Source organism: Pteronotus mesoamericanus, unplaced genomic scaffold (assembly GCF_021234165.1).
Source record: "Pteronotus mesoamericanus isolate MK-2021 breed Mesoamerican mustached bat unplaced genomic scaffold, CSHL_Meso_final contig_20, whole genome shotgun sequence".
NCBI classification, from domain to species: domain Eukaryota; kingdom Metazoa; phylum Chordata; class Mammalia; order Chiroptera; family Mormoopidae; genus Pteronotus; species Pteronotus mesoamericanus.
The window spans coordinates 31,645,462-31,671,814 of NW_026555085.1; the positions used below are offsets into that span (position 1 = coordinate 31,645,462).

Genomic DNA, 26,353 nt, shown 5'->3' on the forward strand with positions numbered 1-26,353 from the left:
GAGATAGAATTGTTCTCTATCTACAGTTTTTCACGGGCATATCTAAATTCTAAATTTCAGCAAGCATTCTTCTCAATTACATTTCAAATTCAGTTTACTTTTATTCATAATACACAGCTAATATTCTTCAAAAACATTTTAGAATAATTATGCTATTGTTGGAGAGGGATCAGCATACTTTTTCAGTAAACAATCAGAGAGCAAGTATTTTAAGTGTGTGAGCCATAGTGGTCTTCGTCCCATTTACTCATCTGTACTGTGGTAGTGTGAATGCAGCCATAAACAACATGTAATCAAAGGGGTGTGACTCTTCAATACATTATATTTTCAAAAACAAGTAGCAGAACAGATTGGTATCCTGGTCTGTATAGGTTGTCAATCCCTGTACAGTAAACAGAATAATAGCCCACAAAGATTTTCACACCCTAACCCCCAGAACCTATGAATATGTTATGTTACATACAAAAAGGGACTTTTCAGATGTGATTAAAAGTAAAGACATAGAGTTCTTAGGGTTTTGTACATACAGTATTGTCTCACCTGCAAATAATAGCAGTTTTACTTCTTCCTTTCCAATTTAGCTGCCTTTTATTTTTTTCTTCTTTTCTGATGACTGTGGCTAGAACTTCCAGTAGCATGTTGAATAAAAGAGGTGAAAGCAGACATTCCTATATTGTTTCTGATCTTAAGGGAAAGACTTTTAGTTTTTGGTCATTGAGTATAATATTGACTATGGGTTCGTCATATGGCCCTTATTATGTTGAGGTATGTTCCCTTTATTCCCACTTCGCTGAGAGTTTTTATCATAAATAGATGTTGTATTTTATCAAATTCCTTCTCTACATCTATTGATATAACCATGTAATTTTTATCCTTCATTTCGTTTATGTGGTGAATCACATTTATTGATTTGCAAATATTGTACCAACCTTGCATAGCTGGAATAAATCCCACTTGATTAAGGTATATAATCTTTTTAATGTATTGCTGGATATGGTTTGCTAATATATTGTTGAGGGGTTTTGCATCTATGTTCATCAGAGATATTTGCCTATAATTTTATTTCTTTGTAGTGTCTTTATCTAGTTTTGGAATTCAGATAATGCTGGCCTCATAAAATGAGCTTGAGGGTCTAACCTCCTCTTTAGTTTTTTGGAATAGTTTGGGAAGGATAGGTGTGCTTTTAATGTTTGGTAAAATTCTCCTGCGAAGCCATCTGGTCCAGGACTTCTGTTTTCTGAGAGTTTTTGATTACTGCTTTTTTTTTTTAAGTTGTGATCAGTCTGTTCAAATTTCTGTTTCCTCCTGATTCAGTTTTGCAAGATTGTATGTTTCTAAGAATTCATCTATTTTGCCCATGCTGTCTAGAGTGTTGGCATACAGTTGTTTGTAGTATTTTCTGACAATCCTTCGGATTTCTGTGGTGTCAATTTTTATTTCTGCTCTTTCATTGCTGATTTTATTTATTTGGGGCCCCTCCCTTTTTTTCTTTATTAGTCTGGTTAAAGCCTTGTCACTCTTGTTTATCTTTGCAAGAAAAAAACAAAACTATCTCTTGGTTTTGTTGATCTTTTGTATTGCTTGTATTGTCTCTGTGTCATTTATTTCCCTGCTAATCTTTATTGCTTTCTTCCTTCTACTTACTCTGGGCTTTGTTTGTTTTGAGCTAGCTCTTTTAGGTGTAAGATTAGATTGTTTATTTGAGCTTTTCTTTCTTCTTGAGGTAGTCTTGTATTGCTAGGAATTTCCATCTTAGGACAGTCTATTCAATAAATGGTGTTAGGAAAATTGGACAGGTATATGCAAAAAAAAAAAAAGAAGAAAAAAGAAAGAAAGGAACTAGACCACCTCCTTACACCACACACTAAAATAAACTCAAAATGGATTAAACACTTAAATGTAAGTATTGAAACCATAAAAATATCAGAAGAAAACATAGGCAGTAAAATCTCAGACAATTCTCATAGCAATATTTTTTCTGATACATCTCTCAGGCAAGGGAAACAAAAGAAAAAAATAAACAAATGGTACTATATCAAACTAAAAAATATTTGCACAGAAAAGGAAACTATGAACAAAATGAAAAGACAGCCCCCTGAATAGGAGAACCTATTTAACAATGGTACATCTGATAAGGGTTTGATATCCGAAACTTACAAAGAACTTGAACAATTTGACACCAAAAAAAGACAAACAATTCAATTTTTAAAATGGACAAAGGATATGAATAGACACTTTTCCAATGAGGACACATGGCCTGTAGACATAGGAAAAATGTTCAACGTCGCTAATCATCAGAGAAATGCAAATTAAAACCACAATGAGATATCACCTCACACCTGTCAGAATGACTATCATCAATAAATCAACAAACAACAAGTGCTGGCCAGGATGCAGAGACAAGGGAACCCTCATGCAGTGTTGATGGGAATGCAGATTGGTGCAGTTGCTGTGGAAAACAGCATGGAGTTTCTTCAAAATTTAAAAACAGAACTGCATTATTATCCAGTGATTCCACTTATGGGAACATATCCAAGGAAACCTGAAATATTGATTTGAAAGGATATATGCACCCCTATGTTCATTGCAGCTCTAATTACAATAGCCAAGATTTGGAAGCAGCCCAAATGCCCATTAGGAGACTAGTAGATTAGAAAGTTGTAGTACATTTACACAATGGAATGATATTCAGCTGTAAAAAAAGAAGGAAACCCTACCTTTTTCTATGGCATGGGTAGACCTAGAGGTTATTATGCTAAATGAAATAAGCCAGTCAGAGAAAAAGAAATATCATATGATTTTAATTATGTCTAGAATATAATGAACAAACAAACAAAATAGAAACAAACTCATAGATACAGAGAACAGACAGCTGGATGTGTTGGGCGGGGGCTGGGTTGGGTACTAGGTAAAATAGCTGAAGTGATTAAGCAAAAATAACAAAACTCAAAGGCTCAGATATCAGTATTGTGATTACCACAGGGAAAGGAATGGGGGCAGGTAGTATTGGGTAAAGGGTGCAATAAACGGTGATGAAAGGAGACTAGACTATCGGTGGTCAACAAACAATAGAATATGAGGTCTGCCCGGAAGAAGTCCAGCCATTGTTTATATGACAAGAACAGCTTGCAGGACATTGATGTAACCTGACAGCCAAGGAAAGTGGATGCCCATGTGTGAACAATGACGACTTCACTGTACTAGTCTATGGGGGTGGTACACATAGTTGAGTGATCATGTGTACTGTGTAGTCATCACATTCAAAATGACTGAGTGAGTAAAGCAAGGAATCTCCATCAAATTTTGTGATAAGCTTGAACAATCCTCCAAGGAAACTATTTGGATGATTCTGAAGGCCTCAGCTTCATCGCAACAGTGTGCCTGCTCATGCATTATGTCTTGTGCAGAGTTTTTTGGTGAAACATCAAATGACCCAGGTGACTCAGCCCCCACTATAGTCCACATTTGTCACCCTGGCAAATCTGGCTTTTCTTCTGGTTTTTCCCAAAACTAAAATCACCTTTGAAATGGAAGAGATTTCAGACCATTGAGGAGATTCAGGAATATACGACAGGGCAGCTGACAGTGATTGCAAGAACTGGGAGAACTGTGTGAGGTCCCAAGGTTCCTACTTTGAAGGGAACTGAGTCATCATTGTCCTTGTACAATGTTTCTTGTAACCTGTATGTTCTTCAATAGATGTCTCTATTTTTCATATTGCGTGGCTGGATACCTTCTGGACATACCTCATATTAACAAACAATGTATTCTAGAATTATACACTTGAAACATTTAATTAACCAATGTAACCCCAATAAATTCAATAAAATATATATTAAAAAGAAGTATGGGCATCAAGATGGGGAAAATATCCTGGATTATCTGAGTAGGTCCAATTTAATCGCATGACCCATTGAAAATGGATAACCTTCCCTTACTGCTATGGTCAGAGGGAAGCAACGTAAAGACTCAATTGCTATTGCTGACTTTGAAGATGAAGGAAGAGCACCACAAGCCAAAGGATATGGTCGCTTCTAAAAGCTGTTGCCATCCAAGAAGGAAATGTGGACTCAGTCTTGCAACTGCAACAAACAATTCTGCTGATGCCTGAATGAGCCTGAACATGAATTTATTCCCAGGTCCTCCAGAAAGGAGTCCGGTTCTGCCAGTGCTTTGATTTCAACCTCTTGAATCTCTTGAGCAGAGACCCAGACTCCTGACCTACAAAAACTACAAGATAATGAGTTTGTAGTGTTCTATGCTGCTACATTTGTACTAATTTGTAACAGCAGCAATAAAAAACTAATAACCCTTTATTGGAGCATTATAAAATTAATTTTTAGATTATAAAGATATGTATGTATAAGTTAATAGTGCCATTTTGAATCAGATATACTACAATACCAGTGATACATTATTCAATAAAAATCAAGTAGCAACTAGAGATTACACTTTGTCCTGCTGACTATTATATCAGCATTTCAGGGACCGGATCATTATACTCTTCGCAATGTAGCCAAACGTCTCTACAGGCAGCTGCTAGCTAGACTGGAGCAGTGAAAAAACACCCTGCCACCCCTTGTTTCTACCTCAACCCCATAAAAGTATTATTAAGACACATTCTTTTATCCTCTTAACTGTAAAAGGGAAAGGCTTAAGGTATATGTTATATACATAAAGAATCTAGTTATTTAGATATTTGTTTCTTAATTTTCTACTTCAACTCATAGAAAATACTTGGAGAGGTTTTGTCCCATTTGTTTGTTGAATGATGCACCAGACTCCTGTTCAACCACAGTTACAAATGACTTAATCATGTATGGGTAAGACACTCTAAGACATATACCATATTTTGCTGTGTATAATGCGCACACATGTTTTCATGTGCATTATACATGGGATTGTTATACCCATGTATGCAATCATTATATTCATGTATAATGTACATCCTTGTTTTCCCCTCAAAAATTTTGGCAAAAAAGTGTGTGTTATACACTGCAAAAAATGGGTATATAGAGGTGATGATTTTCTTTGTAGGATACACATATGAATAGTTACTGATAATCATTCTGCTTTTTACTGTTTCCCATATGTCAGAAAGTATTAATTGAGAAATAATGTATATTCAGGTTAGTGATATATCTCAGAAATTAGAGAAGCAAGCTGTTATCACATACACAGAAACAGTGTCATCTGGTTAATGTGAGCCACTGAGTAACCATATAGCAGAAGCTGATTTAAATAGATGCCCTCTCCTTGTGTTCCAGTGAAATAGCTGCCAACTCCCCGAGAAGAGCTATGTAACATGAATGTGACTCGTTCTGATAAAACAATATTCTATGTTCCTCACTTCAATGACCTTTATATCATTCTGCTGTAGTTAAATCCAGCTTTTTCTTTTCTATGCCCTTGGTTTGACTGGTTCCCAGTGTGATGCCTTCTGTAGAACCTTTGTAAATCCATTCAAAAATACCGTATCTCCATGTTCCTATTAAGTAAGAACATTGTATTGCATTTTAAATGAGGTTCTTTATACTTCATATACACATCCCCTCAAAAAAAAGAAACCAAGTTTTAGTTTTTTAAATATATATTATATATATATATTTATATTCCAATTCTGTATCATTTCCTTGGGAAGTGTATCACACTTATAGAGACTATGAAGCTGTTTATAGGTTGGGACATAAACCCAAAAAGGGTTCCTTCTCATTGATCATTAACTTTTTATAGATATGACTGGAAAAATTTACATCTACCAGGATCTTCCTTCACCTAGCACACATTACTGAGATTTTTTCTAAATTGCATTTTCTCAAGTAATACAAAGATTATAAGTAGGATATAAATTAGTCTTTTACAATCATGTTAGTCATTTTGGAACTGTTCTTGAGGAATTCCTAAAATCTGTTTGCGCAGTAATATGATAATGGCAATTAAACCTTAGTGGAGAAATAAGCCTAGCAAAATACAGGCCATTTTAAATGTAATGCCTTTATGTCTAAAATTTAGACAATTAAAGAGAGATAATATAGTGAACAGTCTGTCTCCTATACACATTCAAAATGTCACTGTGCAATTTGCTAGAAGACATGACAGCAAGAATATTCCTGGAATATCTGAGTCAGAGCTGGAAATGATGAAATAGTTATGATGAAGTCACTGCACTTCTTCATGTTCTTAGATGCTTTTTCTGTTTGTTTGGCCATTGTAGACAAAAGGGTATATTTGTTTCAAGAGAATTATGAAAGGTACAAGGAAGTTAAGAAGTGCCCAAATTCAGAATTTACTATGGCATAAGAGAACTAAGCATTTGAAAGTCTGAAGAAAAATAGAGTAAATTAACCATGTTATTTCTGTTGTGTGTGTTTTGAGCAGTACCTCTCCAAATTTGATATGGATAAAAATTGTTGTAGGGACTGGGGAAAGTTAGAATGAATGTTCCTAGTTTAGCCCTAATCTCAAAATTCAGCCAAGGAATCTATATTTTTTTAATAAAGCATCTCTGTTGATTCTAGATTAGACCCAGAGAAAACACTTTTAATGTATTAAGATATCAAGAATGTATTTAAGACAGCATGTGAGTTGAATTTATTCAAAACTTAAAAAACACCAAGGATAATTAGAGAAACTTGGTCTTCATTCATTTTTATTGTGCCTTTACCCTTATCTTTTCTGTAGCTACCTTCAGACCTCTGCTCACATATTATCTTCTTACTGAATCCTTCCCAACATACAAAGTTTCAATCATCCACTTCCCAGCTTTTCCTACTCATTGTGACTTGCTTACCATCCAGCACATTATATATGTGCTTGTTTATGTTTTTTGTCTCTCTCTCCCTACCCCCTTCATCATAGCTAAGTCTATAAGGCAGGATTTTATCTTGTTCAATGTTGTATTACCAGTGCCTCCAATGGTACCTGGAATGTAATAGGTGTTTACTGATTTTGGCATAAATGAGTAAATGAATAAAGGAATTTTTGATCATCATTTTTGCTTTCCTTTCTGACTTTAATGATTTGTGAGAGTAATTTATCATAGTGAGATATATTTAAAGTGTTCCATATGAAAAAGGAAAAAAAATAATTGGAGGAGATTTTTGAAGGAAGGAAAGGAATTCACTGTGAATGTCTTTCTAGAATCACTGAGATCAAACTAGAAAGGATGCTGAATCTTCTATTATATATAAGAAAAAGAGAAGTTATGCAGACCAAAGGAAAATAGAGAGCCTCCCATATAATTATATTGACAAACCTAATAATATATTTTACCCTAAAATGGACATATTGGTTTGGTCGATTTTGAAACAGAAGTAAGAGAAAATAACAAAGACTATTAGAGACACTTAAAAGTGTATATCAAACATTTATGGTAATTAAGAAATTTGGATCATGATGCATTTTTAAAATGCTTAAAAGCTGGAGAGTAGAAATGTTTAACAGGAGTTCAACTATGCTATTTTGGATACAGTCAAGAGAAAAAGGAATTTCCAAAAATGTGTTTTTTAGGAACACCATATTCTTTCTAAAGGTTTTCAAATGCATGCTGTTTTAATATTTTCTATTATATTGATAGCTTTGTAAATTAATCTTCTTTAGCCCACTTCTCTGTACCTGAAGATTTTTTTTCTTGGTTTAATGCATTTCTTTAATTGACTACTATTCCTTGCCTATTTGCTTCTTGTTGGTGTCATTACAATTTTGCTACAGCTCTCTGTTGAGTTTACCATTTCCTATTATTGATTTCCTGTAAATTTCTCATCACAGACCTTGTAGGAGAACACCATTGAGAAAAGTACCTGGAAATTATAACAAATATTTTACAAGTCGTTTCCCAGCAGAATCTTTTAGATGGGATATTTTTATGATTAGAATTAATTTATCATTTTTTTATGTCCCATCTCACATTCTTATACTTCTTAAGTGAGTGCTCTATCCACCTACTAAGACTTCTCTAATTTATATGTTCTTCTTATCTTTCTAAATTTCAAATACTAAATAACTGACTCAGCTCACACGCCTACATATTGGTGACTGTATTAGGTGAATATTCACACTGGAGTGTCTGTCTGTTGTGTAGGTCCCAGAATGTATAAAGAAACACAAGATTGAGTGGTGCATCATGGAGCCTATAATGTTCTCACAAGGATTTTTTTTTAAATTTTTACAAAGACAGAAAGAGAGCAAAGCATCTAAGAAATTAGGGATGAGGAAGGTACAGAATAAAACTGAGGACTGATAAAGACATGGGATAAGAATAAAAGTGTTTCTCATCATCATACTTTCATCTAAAAGTGAAAATCAGTTTCTTTAGAGAAATAAAAAATAAAGGGATATACCAAATTAAGTTTACATAATATTTCTTTTCTAAATTACTCTTTTGTGATAGCTTGTTATAAACTCCAGTTTTGAATCAATATTCATATAAATAAAATCCTGTATTGGTTTATATAGAGATTTAAGTTTATCTAACTCAGAAAAGGAGCGAACTAGATTTAGAGAACCTATTCTCTCAGGTTCTTCACCTACACTTAGTTTCTACATTCATGAAATGCATACTCTCATACCCTTCATTGGATATTCCAGTGATAATTCATTTTCTATAATGTGCTCTGAGCTCTTTTGAACAAATCTCTAGATAAATGTAGCCTAACTTTGATATAACATTCTAGCAATGTTTAGACTTTCTTAGGAAGTCACAAGCTGTATGAAAATTTGGGGAAAAACCAGACAGGGTCTCATAGGGCAGAGAAAGAAACTTACTTGAAATACCATACCCTTCCCCATCTCTTGAATATCCATATTTATACTTCCTGTAAGATCCAGATAAGGACCCACTTCATCTATGATATTCACTCTGACTTACACAGACCATGATGCTCTGCCTCTTACACAGTAAGTTATGTCTAATGACATTTATACAAGAATGCTTCTTGTATTGTTATAGCAACATTCTATATGTGTGCTCCTCATCAACATCTATAAGACCATAACCTTTTTCAGGGGGGTGTTTTATGCTCCAAGAGAATAGTTAAGGGGTATGAGTATACAGTAAAAAGTAGGATACCTACCTTGGACACATGGTCTTTGGAGGATTTTGGAAAATGGTTATGGTGCTAAAATATTGGAGTTAGCCAAATGCCCCAATTACAATGAATAACAAATAAAATGAGGGTGGATTTCACAGAATAGTGAATTTAATCTTTATATCCAGTGAAACCCTATAATGGACTCAGAAAACAGCATGGAGAAGTGCAGCATTTCAAAAAAAATACCTGCCAAGACTTCTAAAAATGTTGCTCTGTCCGATATACCACCATGACCATCTATATACATGTAGACAAAACTGAGGAATGAGGGCTAGCTCATAACTGGCTAACCCCCAGGGAGCATTTCCACCTCTTGGAAGGAGCCACTAGCCTGTTTCAGGACTGTAACTTTTACCTGCTTTGGTCTATCCATCATGTTATCAATGACTTGGTTAGCTGAAAACATATATATATCATGTTTGTTTCTTAATGCTGTAATGAAGCAAATTTTGGGAGCAATAGTGAATATGAGAGATGTCCAAATCAGTATTCAAAATCTCCTAAGACCTTGGCCAGGTGGCTAAGTCAGTTGGAGTGTCATTCCATACACCAAAAGGTCAAAATGGTACGGGTTCTATCCCAGGTCAGGGCACATACCGAGGTTGTGGGTTCGGTCCCTGGTCAGGACATGTACAGGAAGCAACTGACTGATGTTTTTCACATCTCTCTCTCTCTCTCTCTCTCTCTCCCCCCTCCCTCTCTCCCTCTCTCCCTCTCTCTCCTTCCCTCCCTCCCTCTCCTCCTCCCTCACTCTAAAAATTAATAAAAAGGCATATACTTGGATGAGGATTAAAAAATAATAATGATACAAAATTTTTAAGAAGCTCCTAAGAGATTTTAAATATGGGTAGTAAGTGTAAAGATCAGAAAGAGACGACCAAAATATCTGACACAGTTTTATCTTGCATCATTAAGAACATGGCACATAAATTGGAGAGGCAATAGTCCTGCTTTGTTCTGTACAGGTAGCAAGTGGATGATTTCTGTAAACACATGTTTAAAGTCTGTGCTCCAGGAAATGAGTGACATGGAACATGTCAGAACTTGAAACTAACAGAATATGTTTAATAGAGAAGACTCTTCAGAGGAATCATTGGATCTGTAGGTATCTAAAGATGTCACATAAAGGAAGAATTATTAAGTTAGTTTTAAAGGGCAAAATATGACCCAATGAATATGGACAGGCAGACAGAAAGAAAAAATTTTCCAATAACTAGTTCTCTTCAAAAAGAAAGTGGTTTCCTGGATAATCCACGTGGAAAACTCATTTTGTCATCCTGAAGTTCATGGTGGTTACTAAATACATAATTATTAAACCAAATAAAAATTTAGCACTTTTTTCTCAGTTTCATTAGACGTGATCCTATACAAATAAGATCTGTTGATTAATAAGGTTCTGTGTTTCAAGTAAACAAACTCTTTTGAAATGGGCAGCTCATGCAAGTACTTCTTGCCTCTAGGAAGCTGACCCACTAGAGGCTGCAGAGGAAATGGCAGGGGTGATGGTTGTATAATCCAGAATATTTCACTGTGATTGACATATTGTAAATACTTTGGTCTTGTTAAAGGAAACAGTTTGGCAATAAATATTTTATAAATGAAAATGAAATAGAAATCATCAAAATATGGACCTAGTGGTATATGAGAGCATCACTTTCAATTTTTAAAAAAGTAAATATAGGTTATTGGAATAAGTGGTTTTCATGAATAGAATTTCATAAAATGGGTCGCTGAATCTGTGAGAAAGGACATGCAAATCTTTAATGCAAAAATGTAAAGGTGGAATCTTTAAAGTATCTTACTGCCAAATAAGAAACCTGCCATTCTGTTTGTATTTCACACAATCCTATAATTTTTGATGTGTGTAATCAAGATACATTTATTCTTCCTCTGCTTATTTTAGGGTACTCTGAATCCCTATTGTGTGTTATGGGATGACTCAAAAACGTAAGTGACAGATGTTTTCTTATATTACTTTGGACTAAATATTCAAAGCATATTAAGTTATTTTAGCTGCCTGCTAGTCAACAGGAATATGAAAACTGAGTGGGATGTGTGTTATACTCGAAGAGGAAACATTCTCCTTTTTGAACCTGCAGGACAGCATGATGAATGTCTTTGTGTGTGAAGATGCCATCAGGTTATATCCTAAGAACTGCACTACCTAATGTGTAAGGCATGTTGTGATGTGAATTCCATGAGGATTTTTTAAAAGCTCTAATATTTTAAAATTATAGAAGCTCAAATGCTATTTCAAAATTTTGCCTGAGTAATTCAGTTTAGCACTGCAGAATAAAAGAGCAATCTCTATGCTCATTTAGCCAATACATTACTTGCATGACCTTGAATCTATTATCACAGTAATGCAATATTTATATAGCCCTTCCGAATTGTTTTGTTATGAAAAACATTGAGTGACATTTAATTTTTTTATTCATATATTTTATAAATTCATGAAAACAAAAGAAAATAATTGCAATAAATAAGGATGAATGATTCTTTCATGTATTCCTTTGTATAAGAAATTGCAGTATATCCAGTCAAAATCATCTTAATCTCATGGGTAATTCTATAAATTTTAATGTCTTGAAGGGAAGAAAAATTCATGAATAAGTCTAAGTTGGACTCCTATACTTTAAATACCTATGCAACTTTATTTCAGTGTAGTAGCAAAGTTTTATTTTGTTTTGTAAGGAGGGGAGATAAATATCAATAAATCCCAAAAGTTTATACCACCATGGCAGTATGCTGTCAGATAAGGCACCATGTAGTTGTCTTCTATGTATTCTAAGATTTTTACCAGGGTTCTTTTCCCTAAATCTGATCTATGTTTGTTTTTTATGATATTACTTGTTTCTGTCCTGCCATTATTGGAGAGCCTAGAAGAGGGATATTCTTAAGGTTTTTAGGTAAACCTACTAACAATGTACTCATTCCTCAGATACTGATGCAATTTAAACTACAGTATTTAGGTGGGTAAGAAATCAATGATATGAAGCGTATTTTTACCATAGATTCTGGTATTTTAGTGAACCTTTTCTATGAACCTTAGTGCCAAAAGAACAATCCCAATGGCCCTGACGATAATATGAGCTGAATGTCCTTACTGATATCAGTATATTTTCTTTTTGAAATCCTACAGAGAAGTCCATGGTAGTAAACTTTATGCAAGCTTTCTTCTTTACCAGTAGCCAGAGAAGAATTGGCAGTATATTATAAAGTATTGTTTAGTACAATACTACACAAATATAATTGAATGCTTTCTACTCAAGAAGAGTATGTCATTTTACATTCCTGATTATAGCTACTTGCACATCCCCATGAGTCACAACGAACTTCGATTTAGTTTTATTATCACGTTAGTTGGTAGAGTGTGCTTCCCAAACAGGAGAAAGTGTTAGTTATTCCAAAATACTTTTAGGACTGTTAAAGGGATACTATAAAAAGAAATAGCATTCCATTTTGGACCTGTCTTGGTTCCTTTCACAAGTTGTCTAAGATGTTAAATTTAGTTTATTAAAAAAATTGGCGTTTGAGGTTAGCATTAACTTAAGAATCAATCAAACAGTACTTTCTCTAACATCTGCTGATAACATAACTCTTATCCATTACAAAGAACATGTCTCAGCTTTACAAAATTTAAGTGTTGAGTTGTCCTTGAAGAAAACTATTCCGTGAGAGGAGGTGTGTTCAGCTGCCTTTCAAAGCAAGTTATCTCAAGAGATCAGGCATTTCATGTTTTCTTGATGTATCTGGAAAACGATCAAAAAGGTTTCTGCTGAGACAGAACTTCTGTCCTATCTCCTGTCACATTTTTTACCAGACTGTTTCATCATTAAATTGTTTTTCTGGGTGAGTTTTAAACAATGAAGGTTAAGACAACTTTATTTCCTTTCTTCACATCTGTTCTTTTTCTTTGATCATGTTCATGTGCACAATAGTTTTTATCGATGCAATGATTTTAACTTTCAGTTTAAGTTTTCCAACTATAGTTAATAGTGAGAAGATCTGAATACTTTTTATACAGAAAAGAGTTGACTTAAGTGATGTTTCAAGATTGTAGTTATAAAGTTGAAATTAAAAGTTGTCTTTTAATTTTGGTGTGAATTATCAAATTGTCTTACTTTTAAATTATTTAAATTAATTATTAATTATAAAAGTAGTACATGAGTAACCTTTACTTGTTAAAATTTAAAACATAGCGGCTAAGGCAAAAGGCCCCATTGATCATCACCACCTCAGGTCTCCACGGCCACCTTTCTCTGCAAGGTCACTTCTGTTTATGTTTTGCTATGTATAATTTTAGGCATCCACTTATGCATTGACATGCGTTTGAAGCCATAGAAATTAACACTATTTTATTATCATTCTGTATGTAGCACCTGGCATCCTCAATTTTTAACATTAATATTTAAATTTTTTCCTTTTTAAATGTTTTTTAACTTAAATTTTATTTTTTCAATTACAGTTTACATTCAGTGTAATTTAATATTAGTTTTAGGTGTATAGTATAGTGGTTAGACAACTATATATTTTACAAAGTGTTCCCCCTGTTATTTCCAGTACCAAACTAGCACCATACATAGTTATTACAATATTATTGACTATATCCTTTATGCTGTACTTTACATCCCTGTACCTATTTTGTAACTACCAATTTGTACTTCTTCATCCCTTCAGCTCTTTCACCCCCAACCCCTCCCCTTTGGTAACCATCAGTTTTTTATCTCTGTTATCTATGTTTCAATTTTGTTTTTCTTTTTTTATTTTATTATAGTTGTCCCACTTCGACCCCCCTGTTGCTCTCCCCTGCATCACCCACGCCCCTTAGATTCCACATATAGATGAAAGCATATGGGGTTTGTCTTTCTCTGTCTGACTTATTTCACTTAGCATAATACCCTCTAGGTGCATCCATACTGTCTCAGATGAGTTCATTCTTTTTGTGGCTGAGTAATATTCCATTGTATATATGTACCACCACTTTTTTATCTACTCATCTATTGACAGGCACTTGGATTGCTTTTATATTTTAGCTATTGCAAATAATGCTGCAATGAGCATAGGGAGTGCATATATTCTTTCAAATTACTATTTTGGGTTCCTTCAGACATATACACAGGGGTGAAATTACTGGATCAAAGGCAGTTCTATTTTTAGTGCCTTGAGGAACCTCCACACCATCTTACACAGTGGCTCCACCAGTCTGCATTCTCACCAACAGTGCACTAGGTTTCCCCGCTCTCCACATCCTCACCAATACTTGTTTGTTGATTTATTGATAATAGTCATTTGACACATGTGAGGTAATGTTTGGCCAAGGTTTTAATTTGCATTTCTCTGATTAGAGATATTGCATATCCTTTCATATGTCTGTTGGCACCTGTATGTCCTCTTTGAAATGTCTGTTTTGGTCCTCTGCTCATTTTTAATTGATTGTTTTTTGAGTGAGGGTATTGTTGTATGAATTCTTTATCAATTTTAGATGTTGACCCCTTATTGGATATATCATTGGTACATATCTTCTCCCATTCAGTAGGTTGTCTTTTCATTTTGTTGATGATTTTCTTTGCTGTACAATGCCTTTTTATAGTTTGATGTAGTTCCATTTATCTTTTCTTTTGTTACCCTTGCCCAGGCAATCTCAATTTTTAATTTAACCATATATTGTGGAGATTTCTTTAACATTTTAGTACATATATTTTATTCCTTGTACCTGCTGCATTCTATAGCAACATTGTAATTCATCTACTTTACTCAATATTGATGGTATTGAAGTAGTTTTCAATTAATTTCATTTCATAAACTATGCTTCTCTGTACCTCATTGCACATCCCTCCTTGAGGTTGTCTCTGATCACTCAGTTCAAACTGTTACCCTGTTGTTCTCTTTATATCACCCTATTTTATACTCACAGCATGTATTCCTACTTTCTCATTTATTTTTATTTGCTTATTGTCTGTGTCCCTATTAGAAGGGAAGCATCGTAAGAGACATACTTTATCTTATTCACTACTGCATTCTCGATGCCGAGTACACCTGCTCATAGGGTACATTCAACAAATATTTACTGGTTAGTTATATACAGGAATGAATTTTTGAATAGTTCTACATTGATCATATTCATATACATAATACTTTTATCAATGCAATGATTTTTAACATCTTTGTATTTAAGATTTCCTTTTACCTTTATTTTTATTAGTGACTTTTTTTTATGGACACGGTACCTAATCAAATGCTTTTCCCACATCTATTGATATGATCATGTGGTTTTTTTCTTTCTTTTTGTTTATGTGATATGTTATGTTTATTGCTTTGCAAATGTTGAACCATCTTTGCGTCCCTAGGATGAATCCCACTTGATCATGGTGTATGATCTTTTTAATTTATGACTGGATGCAGTGTGCCAATATATTTTGAGGATTTTTTTTTTGCTCTCTAGACATGTTAATAAGAGGATTTATTCTTTTTTAATTTTTAAATCATGTTTATTCTATTACAGTTGCCTCAATTTTTCCCCCTTAACCCCCTCACCCATCCCATCCCCATCCCCCTCTCCCACAGTCAATTCCCACTCTGTTGTCCATGTCCATAGGTCATTCATACATGTTCTTTGTGTAGTCCCTTCCCCTTCTTTCCACCATTATCCCCTTTCTCCATAGCCTCTGGTCACTTTCAGTCTGCTCCATGTTTCCATGCCTGTGGTTTATTTTGTTCGTTAGTTTATTTTGTTGAATAGATTCCACTTATAGGTAAGATCACAGGGTATTTGTCTTTCACCAACTGGCTTATTTCACTTAGCATAATATTCTCCAGTTCAGTCGATGTTGCCACAAAAGGGAGGAGCCCTTCCTTCCTTCCTTCCTTCCTTCCTTCCTTCCTTCCTTCCTTCCTTCCTTCCTTCCATCCTTTCTTTCTTTCTTAAGTGCAGATTGATTTTATTTATTTTTTTAAATGCCAAAGTCAATTATAAAATATTAAAAAATTTAAAACCATTATAAATTCTCAGCAATTAGAACAACGTGACACCAGCACAGAAATAACCAAGTAGGTAAAAGAAATAAAATGAGCATTCTAGAAACAAACATATGTATCTGACTAACAATGTAATATATAATTAAATTGATATTTCAAATCAATGGGGAAAATATGGCTTATTCAACAAATAAGGTGCATGGACCACTATTACTTAAAAAAATAGAGTGCCATATTTCACACATACAAACAATATTCAGGTGAGTTAAAAATCAGTATGTAAAATCTAAGGAGTTTTAGGAGAAAATACAAAATAATATTTTTCTTACTCTGAAGTAACATATTTAAACCCAGAAGCTATGAAGTAAGATATTGACAATATGACTATATTAAACATTTAAGACTATACAGTAGTATACATATAAAAAAAGTTAAAGGACAAGTAATAGAATGGGAAAGTATTTGCAACACATCTAAAAAAGGGTTAATTGTTTGTTTTTTTTAGGGAAAAAAATTCTAGAAACATTTAATCAAAAAATGGATAAAGAATACCAAAAAGCTATTTAAAGCTTTTTAAAAATAATAGAAATAGGTAAGTAACATACAAAAACAGGTTTAGTTTCAACAAATAATAAAGTAACAATTAAAATAACACATCATCACAATCAAATTAATACATATTTAAAAATATTGGTATTATCAAGTATTGGCAACTGTGAAAGGAACTGGGTATTCATAGACTCTTTTTCTTCATCTTAAAACAGTCCCTTTAGTATATTTTGCAGATTCTTTTAGCCTTCTTTTGTCTAGGAAACTCCTTATTTCGCCTTCCGTATTAATTGAGAGCCTTGCTGGGTAGAGCAGTTTTGGTTACAGGCCTTTGCTTTTCATTACTTGAAATTTTTTTTTTGCCTCTCCCTTCTGGCTCTGTTTCTGTTGAGAAGTCAACTGCTAGCTGCATCGGGACTCCCTTATATGTTACTACCTCTTTCTCCCTTGCTCCTGTTAGGATTCTTTCTTTGTCTTTTCTATTTGCCATTTTAATGATGATGTGTCTTGGAGTAGGCCTCATTGGGTTCCTCTTGAATGAGACCCTCTGTGCTTTGTGGACTTGTGTGACTTTATCTCTCCTCAAATTAGGGAAGTTTTCCATCATTAGTGTTTCAAACATGTTCTCTATCCCTTCCTCCTCTTCTTCTCCTTCTGGCATCCATATTATATGGATAACATTACATTTCAGGTTGTCTTGCATTTCCCTAAATGCCTCTTCATTCTTTTTGAGTCTTTTTTCATTTTCTTGCTCTTTTGGGAGTTTTTTTTGTAACTTATCCTCCAGCTTGCTGATTCAATCCTCGGCTTCATCTAGCCTGCTTTCAATTCCTTCTACTGTGTTCTTCAATTCAGAAATTGTGTTCTTCACTTCCTCTTGTCTCTTACTGATAGTTTTGATGTCCTTTTTCATGCAGATATAGTTTGCAGTAAGTTCCTCATAGTTTCCCTGTAGTTTTTTGTAGTTCTCTCTGAGCTCATTGAGCTTCCTTAGAACCGTTGTTTTGAACTCAGTCTCTGATAGTTGATTTGCCTCTATTTCATTTAGTTCTTTTTACGGGGATTCCACCTTTCCCTTCCAGTGAGGGATGTTTTTTTTGTCTTCCCATTATTTTTTAGACTCTTTTTTTTTTTTTTTTTGCTTCTGCTTCTTAAATTGATCTGTCTTTATTTCCTGACTTTGTGGTGTGAACTTCTGTGGTAGGAGACTGCTGTTTTTACTTTCTGGATTTGCCTCTGATGATGTCAGATGTTTTCTCTGTCTGATTTAAGCAGTCTGCTCAAGACTTCCAGGAATATGCTGTCTGTGGCTGTCTCCTTCAGCTGTTAATCATATTAGTGACATGTTTTTAAATAACAATTAAAAGACAATATTAGGAGTTTTATGGAATAATGCATGAATTTGGTACAGTACTAAAGCACATTATAAACAATTAATTTTATTTCTAATAGTAATCTACTACTAAAAATCCCAAATAAATGCATTTTATTTTTCTCTGAATAGACACAATAATTTTAGACAATTTAGAAACATATTTTTATCCTGTTTGGCTAAACAACTAGTAAGACTTAGAAAATGCTTCATCATAGATAACCCATGAAATAAATTGAAAATACTTTGTCCACTTCAAAAATAAAAAATTTTAGTTAGGAGAAGTGTTTCTTTTTAAACATTTTCTTTTGAAACTTGAAGAGTTATTTTGGGTGATTGATAATCTGCACATTCTTTGGGCTACTCTAAATTTGAATTTTGAGTGTTGGATCATGTGTGGTGACAATATTCCCTGGAAAATCCATAATTCTTTCTGTGAATTAACCTGTGGTCTTTCTGCATGGGTTTTAGTAGCACCATCGGATGCTATTATGCCTGTGAAAGATCATGTTTGTTTTCAGAAAATATTTCAGTATATATTGCATACATTTCATTTATAAATTTATTAACTATTGCTAAATGATTTTTTGTCAACTAATTTATTAATTATTTACCTATTTGTAGTTCCCAAGAAATATGTTATGGGATATGCTGAGCTGTTCAAGATTACAGGTGGAAGAATATATTGAACCTGTAATCTTGAACAGCTCAGCATTTTAAATCTCTACATTTTAAATCACTTTATTGGAGTTGGGAATAGCAACAGTCACATCTTAACTGAATTTGACACTGGCTAATTCAATGTCAAATTTCAGTAATTTTGAAGTGATTCCTCTCCTTTGCTTCTGCTATCTTTTTTTCCTTCATACCCGGAACTTTCCCCTCTCTTTTATCACTCATATTGGAAGTCATCATTTCATTTACCTCACAATATTATTCCTAGAAAATATAAAACTAACACTCTAACCTCATCTCATGACTCCAAAAGGGTTGTCAGACTTGACACCATTTTCTTGGTTCTTCAGGTTACTAGCACACCTCTGTCACTAGGGAGACGAAGTGTTACACCTCTACAAACTTACATGTTAGGAAAGATCTGTTAGCTCTTAGAAGTCCAAAGCAAAATATTACAATTATTGGATGACCAACCTTTCCCCTCCAAGTAATAACCAAATGATAAAACTCTCTGTGAAAGTTCTATTCAAATTGTGCTAGACAGGGGCAAACCAATGTGGATGGAACTTAATATTACTATAATTATAAGCAAAAAGAACAAGGAAGAAATCTTCTTGGAGATGTAATTTATATAATGATTAAGATATAAATTTGACCAAGAACAAATCTGTAAAACAGTAATATGATGATCCTGTTGTGTAAAGGGACTACAGACTTGCAGTTACACTTTTTGTTGAGCAGCAATGGAAAAGAAAACCTGTATTTAAAATATTCAGCATATTATACACATGATTCCAGTAGATAACTGTTTATACACTTTCAGGGTGATTCTTTTAATCAGATACAAGATGTTAAAACTAAATTGAAGTGTTGTTATATTTATTAAACAGCTCGGCCTGTTTAAAATGTGTTAAAATGTAACTGAGTACATCATGACAGTATTTGTAAAAAAGTACAGTAAAATATGACAAACACGTGATTACATTCAGTTTCCAAATTAACAGTTATGTGCAACTTCTAATATATACAATATATGTCCTAAATGTTAATATGTTTATATTACTGGATAGTTTCCAAGGTTATATTTGATTTTCTGTAATCAGAGTGGTAAGAAATAACTATTTCTGACTGGCATATGATATACTTCTGCCTCAGAAGATATATTCAAAGTCTGTATAAATCCAACAGCAAAAACAGTTAAGTTAAAATTTAGAATTTGCGTCTAAATTGTCAGAATTCCTTGGAACTTCCCATTACTTATTCAGACCCAATGATCAATTCATTAATAATACAAAACTATTAGCCTTTCTTACCCTTGGTTATAGTCACACAAACAGAAATGAGAATATTAGACCTTTATATTATCAAAACACTAGTCCTTGTAAATTGAAATTTACCCAATCTCCAAAAAATTAAATGTCATATCATGATTAAAAGTAATCATGTACAAATTCATAATAGTTATTGATGTTCACATTTGTCATGAATAAAATTTTTTCTTCCATAAGCAAAACAATCATGACCTTTTAAAAGTTCTGCAAAAAGCAATAGAAAAATTTTAATTTTCTAAGAAAATAGCAAATAATTAAACATTTATTGGTCGGAAACTAAATGGAGACTTCTTTAATTTTTTTTTTTTGCCTAAGACTATACATTACTTATTGAAGTTTTCAGATATGCACAAGTAAGCATTTTTCCATAAAGCCATTAGAATTTAAAGCAACTTTGCTTTACCTCTTTCCAAGAAAACATTTTTTTATCTTTAAAATGTTTTAAATTTTCTTTGGTTTTATGATATTGAATCTAATTTTCTGAAGATATAATCTTGGATGTTTGTACATAAACAATTATTTTTAACTGATAAATTTTATATAAGTGCCTCTAATATTATTAACAACCCATTGTGTCGATTAGCATGGGCTATCAAATTCAAGAAACATTGCATTATGACTTTTACATGCACTCTGTGAGCTAATATTGGGAGTAAAATGGTTCCACAAACTAGGTGTTGGCAAACAATAACCTGAAACTTGTGGGGCAAATCCATACTGAAAGACGTTTTTGTAAATAAAATTTTATTGGAACATAGTTATGCCCATATATTTATATATTGTTTATGGCTACTTTTGTCCTACAACTGTATCATTGAATCATTGCAATAAAAGCTATATGACATGCAAATCCTAAAATATTTAGTATTTGGTTCCTTACAGAAAGGAAATTGGCAACTTTTGCCCAAATTAGTGTTTTCCAGTATTTTTTATGTCTTCAAATACATAGAAAATAATTACAAATATATTGAAGTAAATTAATGAAAATGTTTGTAAGCAGAGTCAGGGTAGGGTACCTAAAGATAAATAGGTTCAATATCTTTATTGGTTTTGGAAATTTCTCAATCATTATTTTTGCAAATAGGGATTCATCTATAATCCATTTCATCTTCATCTGGAACTGTAATGACTGTTGTTTCCTCTTCTCCTTATATCAAAAACCTCTCTTTCATATTTTCAGCTATTTTTTTCTCAATGATACATTTTGGGAAAAATTTTAGTTTAGCATTCAGTTTAATATTTCTCTATTTTTATCTAACTTGTTATTTAATAATCTGTAGAGTTTTGAATTTAAATTGTCATTTATTCACATTTCTTGAGTTTCTATTTGATAACATTTCCAATATATCAGATTCCTTTTGAGAGTTTCCTGTTTCATATAGTTATTTTTAAATTTATATTTTGTTTACTTCAATTTAGCACAGCTGTTTTATAATCTGTAGTCGATAATTTCTATATTCCAAGATTTTGTGGGTCTCTTTCAGTTCTCTTTTTTTCTCTTAATTATCACTCATACAACCTATATCTTAGTGTGCTAGGTTATGTTATACTGTCTTTAAAATATTATTTGCGCAGATCCTTTAAGACATAGGACAATGGTACATCACTCCAATGATGATTTGTATTAATATTTGCCACTGCCTAGAGCTTGGTGATACTACTACCCAGCATCCCTTAGACTAAATTCAGTCTATAGGTTACCTGAACTACCCAGGTGAGGTCAAACTAAGCTGAAAATTCAAAGCAAGGCTGGATCATTGTCATGTTTTTTAATCAAATAGCATATTGCTAGAAAATAGAAAATCTAAATCAATATATTCTTCCACCTGTAATCTTGAACAGCTCAGCATATCCCATAACATATCTCTTGGCAAGCACTGACCTGAAGTACTCTATATCTAAATCTTTAATTGTCCTTATAATTTCTGTCTTATATTACAGATATTTGATACTCTCTTCCAGACCTAAGTACTTTGGGGACTGGAAGTGTGTCATGTTCATCTTTGTAAATTTTCCAAATAGTGCTCAGTAAACTTATTATTAATTCATGTAACATATATTTCTTGAGAACCTATTAATTTTTTTGCTGCTCAAGGTACGTGGCACAATACTTAGTGAACAGACAAAAATAGCTGCCTTATGGAGCTTAGATGGGGGAGGCATTAGAGGGTGTTGATAGAACCCCCTCATTATATATTAGATAAATAAATGCTGTGTGTTAAAAGCTAAAATTTTCATGGGGGGCAGTCATCAAGGTAGGAGAATAAGGAATGCCATTCAAATCGATTGATTTATTCCTGTTTCTTTTATTGACTTATTTCAAGATGCCACCATTTATTACACAATTAATATTTACTTAGAAAGTACCCAAAGTATACTAGGTGTCACTTCAGGATCTTTTTTCTGGCTCTTCAGGTTTGACCAAGTACTTTCTTAAGCCACATAACTAGCTGTTCGTTCTAGTTAGTAATCCTTAAGTGTTTGGCCTTCCATCTTCATCTATATTCTGTCTACAGTGTAAATGTCTGTCCCTCTGGCCCATAGTAACTGTTACACCAACTATCCAATTAAGTTGTATAAAGCCTAAGAAGTAGTAGACATTAACTATGAAATTAAAATGTTTTTGAAAATGAAACAGTTAAATATCCTGTGTAGAAAATATCCATACTATATAAAAGGAAAAGTCTTTTATTTTTAACTACATATTTTATTGATTATGCTATTACAGTTGTGCCATTTTTTTCTCCCCTTTATTCCCCTCCTCCCTGCACCCTCTTCCCACCAGCATCCCCCGCCTTAGTTCATGTCCATGGTTCGTACATATAAGTTCTTTGGCTTCTCCATTTCCTGTACTATTCTTAACCTCCCCCTGTCTACTTTATACCTACCATTTATGCTTCTTATTCCCTGTACCTTTCCCCCCCATTATCTGCCTATACCTCCCCATTGATAACCCTCTATGTGATCTCCATTTTTGTGATTCTCTTCCTGTTCTAGGTGTTTGCTTAGTTTGTTTTTGGTTTTGTTTTTCTTTAGGTTCATTTGTTGATAGTTGTGAGTTTATTTTCATTTTACTGTTCATAGTTTTTGATCTTCTTTTTCTTAGATAAGTCCCTTTAACATTTCATATAATAAGGGCTTAATGATGATGAACTTCTTTAACTTGACCTTACCTGGGAAGCACTTTATCTGCCCTTCCGTTCTAAATGACAGCTTTTCTGGACAGAATAATCTTGTGTGTAGGTCTTACCTTTCATGACTTTTAATATTTCTTTCCAGCCCCTTCTTGCCTGCAAGGTTTCTTTTGAGAAATCAGCTGATAGTCTTATGGGGACTCCTTTGTAGGTAACTGTCTCCTTTTCTCTTGGTGCTTTTAAGATTCTCTCCTTACCTTTAATCTTGGGTAATGTAATTATAATGTACCTTGGTGTGTGCTTCCTTGGGTCCAACTTCTTTAGGACTCTCTGAGCTTCCTGGTTTTCCTGGAAGTCTATTTGCTTTGCCAGATTGGGGAAGTTCTCCTTCATTATTTTTTCAAATAATTTTTCAGTTGCTTGTCCTTCCTCTTCTTCTGCTGGCACTCCCATGATTCGGATGTTGGAACATTTAAAGTTGTCCTGGAGTTTCCTCAGCCTTTCCTCATTTTTTTTGAATTGTTATTTCTTCATCCTGCCCCCATTGAATGTTTATTTCTTCTTTCTGCTCCAAATTGTTGATATGAGTCCTGGTTTCCTTCCCTTTACTGTTAGTTCTCTGTATATTTTTCTTTATTTCACTTTGTGTAGCCTTCACTTTTTCCTCCATTTTGTGACCATAGTCAACCATTTCTGTGAGCATCCTGATTATCAGTGTTTTGAACTGTGCATCTGATAGGTTAGCTATCTCTTTATCACTTAGTTCTATTTTTGGAACTTTGATCTGTTCTTTCATTTGGGAAATATATATATATATATATTTCATTTAGGAATATATATATATAGGGAATTATATATATATATATGTCTCAGCATGCCTGTTACATTGTAAGGAGCAGAGCCTTAGGTGTTCGCCAGGGCAAGCAACCCAGGTCACTGCATTGTGACACTGTGTGGGGGAGGGGTCAGAGAGGGAACAATGCTGCTTCCTTGGCTCTCGGCTGGCTTTCAGTCACTTCCCCCACTGCCCTCAAGCATATTGTGCCCTTCTGGTGCTGATTCCCAGGTGGGTGGGCTTGTGTACGTTCCTGGACCCTGTGGGTCTCTCCAATGAACTCTGCGGTGAGGCTGGAAGTTTCTCCCACTGCCACAACTGCCACAGGTTTTAATGGCCAGAGGTTTTGAGGCTTTGTTTCGCTGCAATGGAACCCCAGGTTGCACAGTCTATCTTGCTCCCGAGTTGTTCCTCCCGGTTTATCCACAAGCAAATTCGGGACCTCCCTATCCACCAGCTGCCACCTTGCTGCTCATACTCTCTGCCCTGGTTGCCCATCTCCACCCCTCCTACCAGTCTGAATGAGTCTTTCTTCTTTAACTCCTTGGTTGTCAGGCTTCCATACAGTTTGATTTTCTGGCAGTTGCAGTTCTGGTTATTTCTTTTTTAATTTATTATTGTCCTTCTTTTGGTTGTGCGAGGAGGCAAAGTATATCTGCCTACCCCTCCATCTTGGCTGGAAAAAAAGTCAGGAAAAGTCTTTTAAGTCAAGAAGCCATGTATGTTTATTTTAAAAATTATTTTTTAAAACTAAAAAGGCAAAGTCTATTCTTTAATGTTCATTTTCTACATACTATTAAAATTCAAACATGAAAACTCCATAACCTATTCATAAGTATTTCTAAATCTAAAATATTACCAGTGATATCTACATTTAGAATTTTTTTGTAGATAATTATTAACTATTGACTATGGTAATCTGGAAATACCACAATTTTTAAGAATAACATTCTTCAATGTTCCTCTTCATAGTTCAATGAAAACACTTAAGGAGGTGAGTGTTCCCAATTTATCAGTAAGGCTGTGTACCTATCTGAGTATACAAAATTAAAAATTACTTTTAACTTTTTAATTATTAATATAAAAAAATTATAATAAAAGTAACTATAATATATCTAATCACTTTAAACTTCTGATTCCTTAAAAGTCAAAATGGGCATCATATTGCCTATTGCATGAGATGATTATGAGGATCAGCAGAAAACATGCTTCTTCAGTGCGTGTCCCAGGGGTTAAAACAGGCGTGTGCTCAGTAAAAGTTTGAGGGACAGGTAAGTTTATCCACTGATTGATTGATTCATTTATTAATTAATACAAGCTTCTAGCAGAGAAGGGTAGCTCTTGACTTATACCTCAAAATAAACCCCATATATCTGGAAAAGTAATTTTTAAGGTGTCAAATACCTGAGAAATAGTATTAGAATAGAAAGAGAAAAAATAACCTAGACAAAGAAAGGCCAAGGGATGCTGGCCATAGAAAGCTCTTGCCGGTGTTTACATGTACTGCATCTTACCCTTCCCCCTCTCTCCCTCATCCTCATCAAGTCACTAAGTTCAGTTTTCAAAGTATTTGCTTAAACTCAATGTTTTAAAAATTAATAATAGCAAAACTGGGATTTCATCCAATGTTTCTCACCAATTTATACTGTTGGTTGAGGCCCTGGGGTGATTCCAAGAGACCCTTCTGACAGGATTTTTAAAATTATGTTAAAATATTAATGGCCATAGTATTAATAGGAGCAACCTAGAGCTGGCTGCTAAGGATAGTCCCCTGGTGAACGTCTCTTAATTTGCTAATGTCTGTGATTCTATTTCTGAAAAGAGCCAGGTTTAAATTGCTGAGTATGCATTTTAGATAATTTTAGAACTGTATTTTTCTTTTGTTTTTATAACACAGGCTAAATAAAGTTTTTCTTTACTTATATATCCTATAAAAAAACAGACTAGATTTTTTTTTATGTTAAGCCTTTTATCTGCCCACTTGTACTTCAGGTAATAATTATTTTATAGTTTTGGTATTAAAAACATTGAATAATGAAAGATAGCTAACATCATCTCTCCTTAGACACCATTAACCAGGCAATTCACTATATATTTTTAAATATCTCTTAAAATCCTTACTATTCCTTCCCAAATTATTTAAATTATAGATTTGAATGAACATTAGTAAATGTGAAATCAATCTAAATAAAATTATTTTAAGGTTTGTCAATAAATACATAAATCACAGTATTTGTACTCAGTGATGGTTGTTTGAATTTTACTGAGAAGAACGATAAGGTTTTGGTTGCTGCATTTGGTTGCAAAGGTTGTGCTGCTGGTGACACTCCTGGAGTACACCTCAGGGCTGTCAGCATCGCCAGTGTCTTTCTTTTGGCCTCATACAAAGG

General features: G+C 33.8%; 1 protein-coding gene across 2 annotated transcripts in view; it reads left to right on the forward strand.

The window, feature by feature from the left end:
* Nucleotides 1-26,353, forward strand: part of ADGRB3 (adhesion G protein-coupled receptor B3) — a 706,145-nt gene that overhangs the window by 403,517 nt on the left and 276,275 nt on the right. For both annotated transcript variants that reach the window (XM_054569550.1, XM_054569551.1), the window contains exon 16: nucleotides 10,993-11,036. In XM_054569550.1, the coding sequence (XP_054425525.1) occupies nucleotides 10,993-11,036 (44 nt within the window). The remainder of the gene's footprint in view (nucleotides 1-10,992; nucleotides 11,037-26,353) is intronic.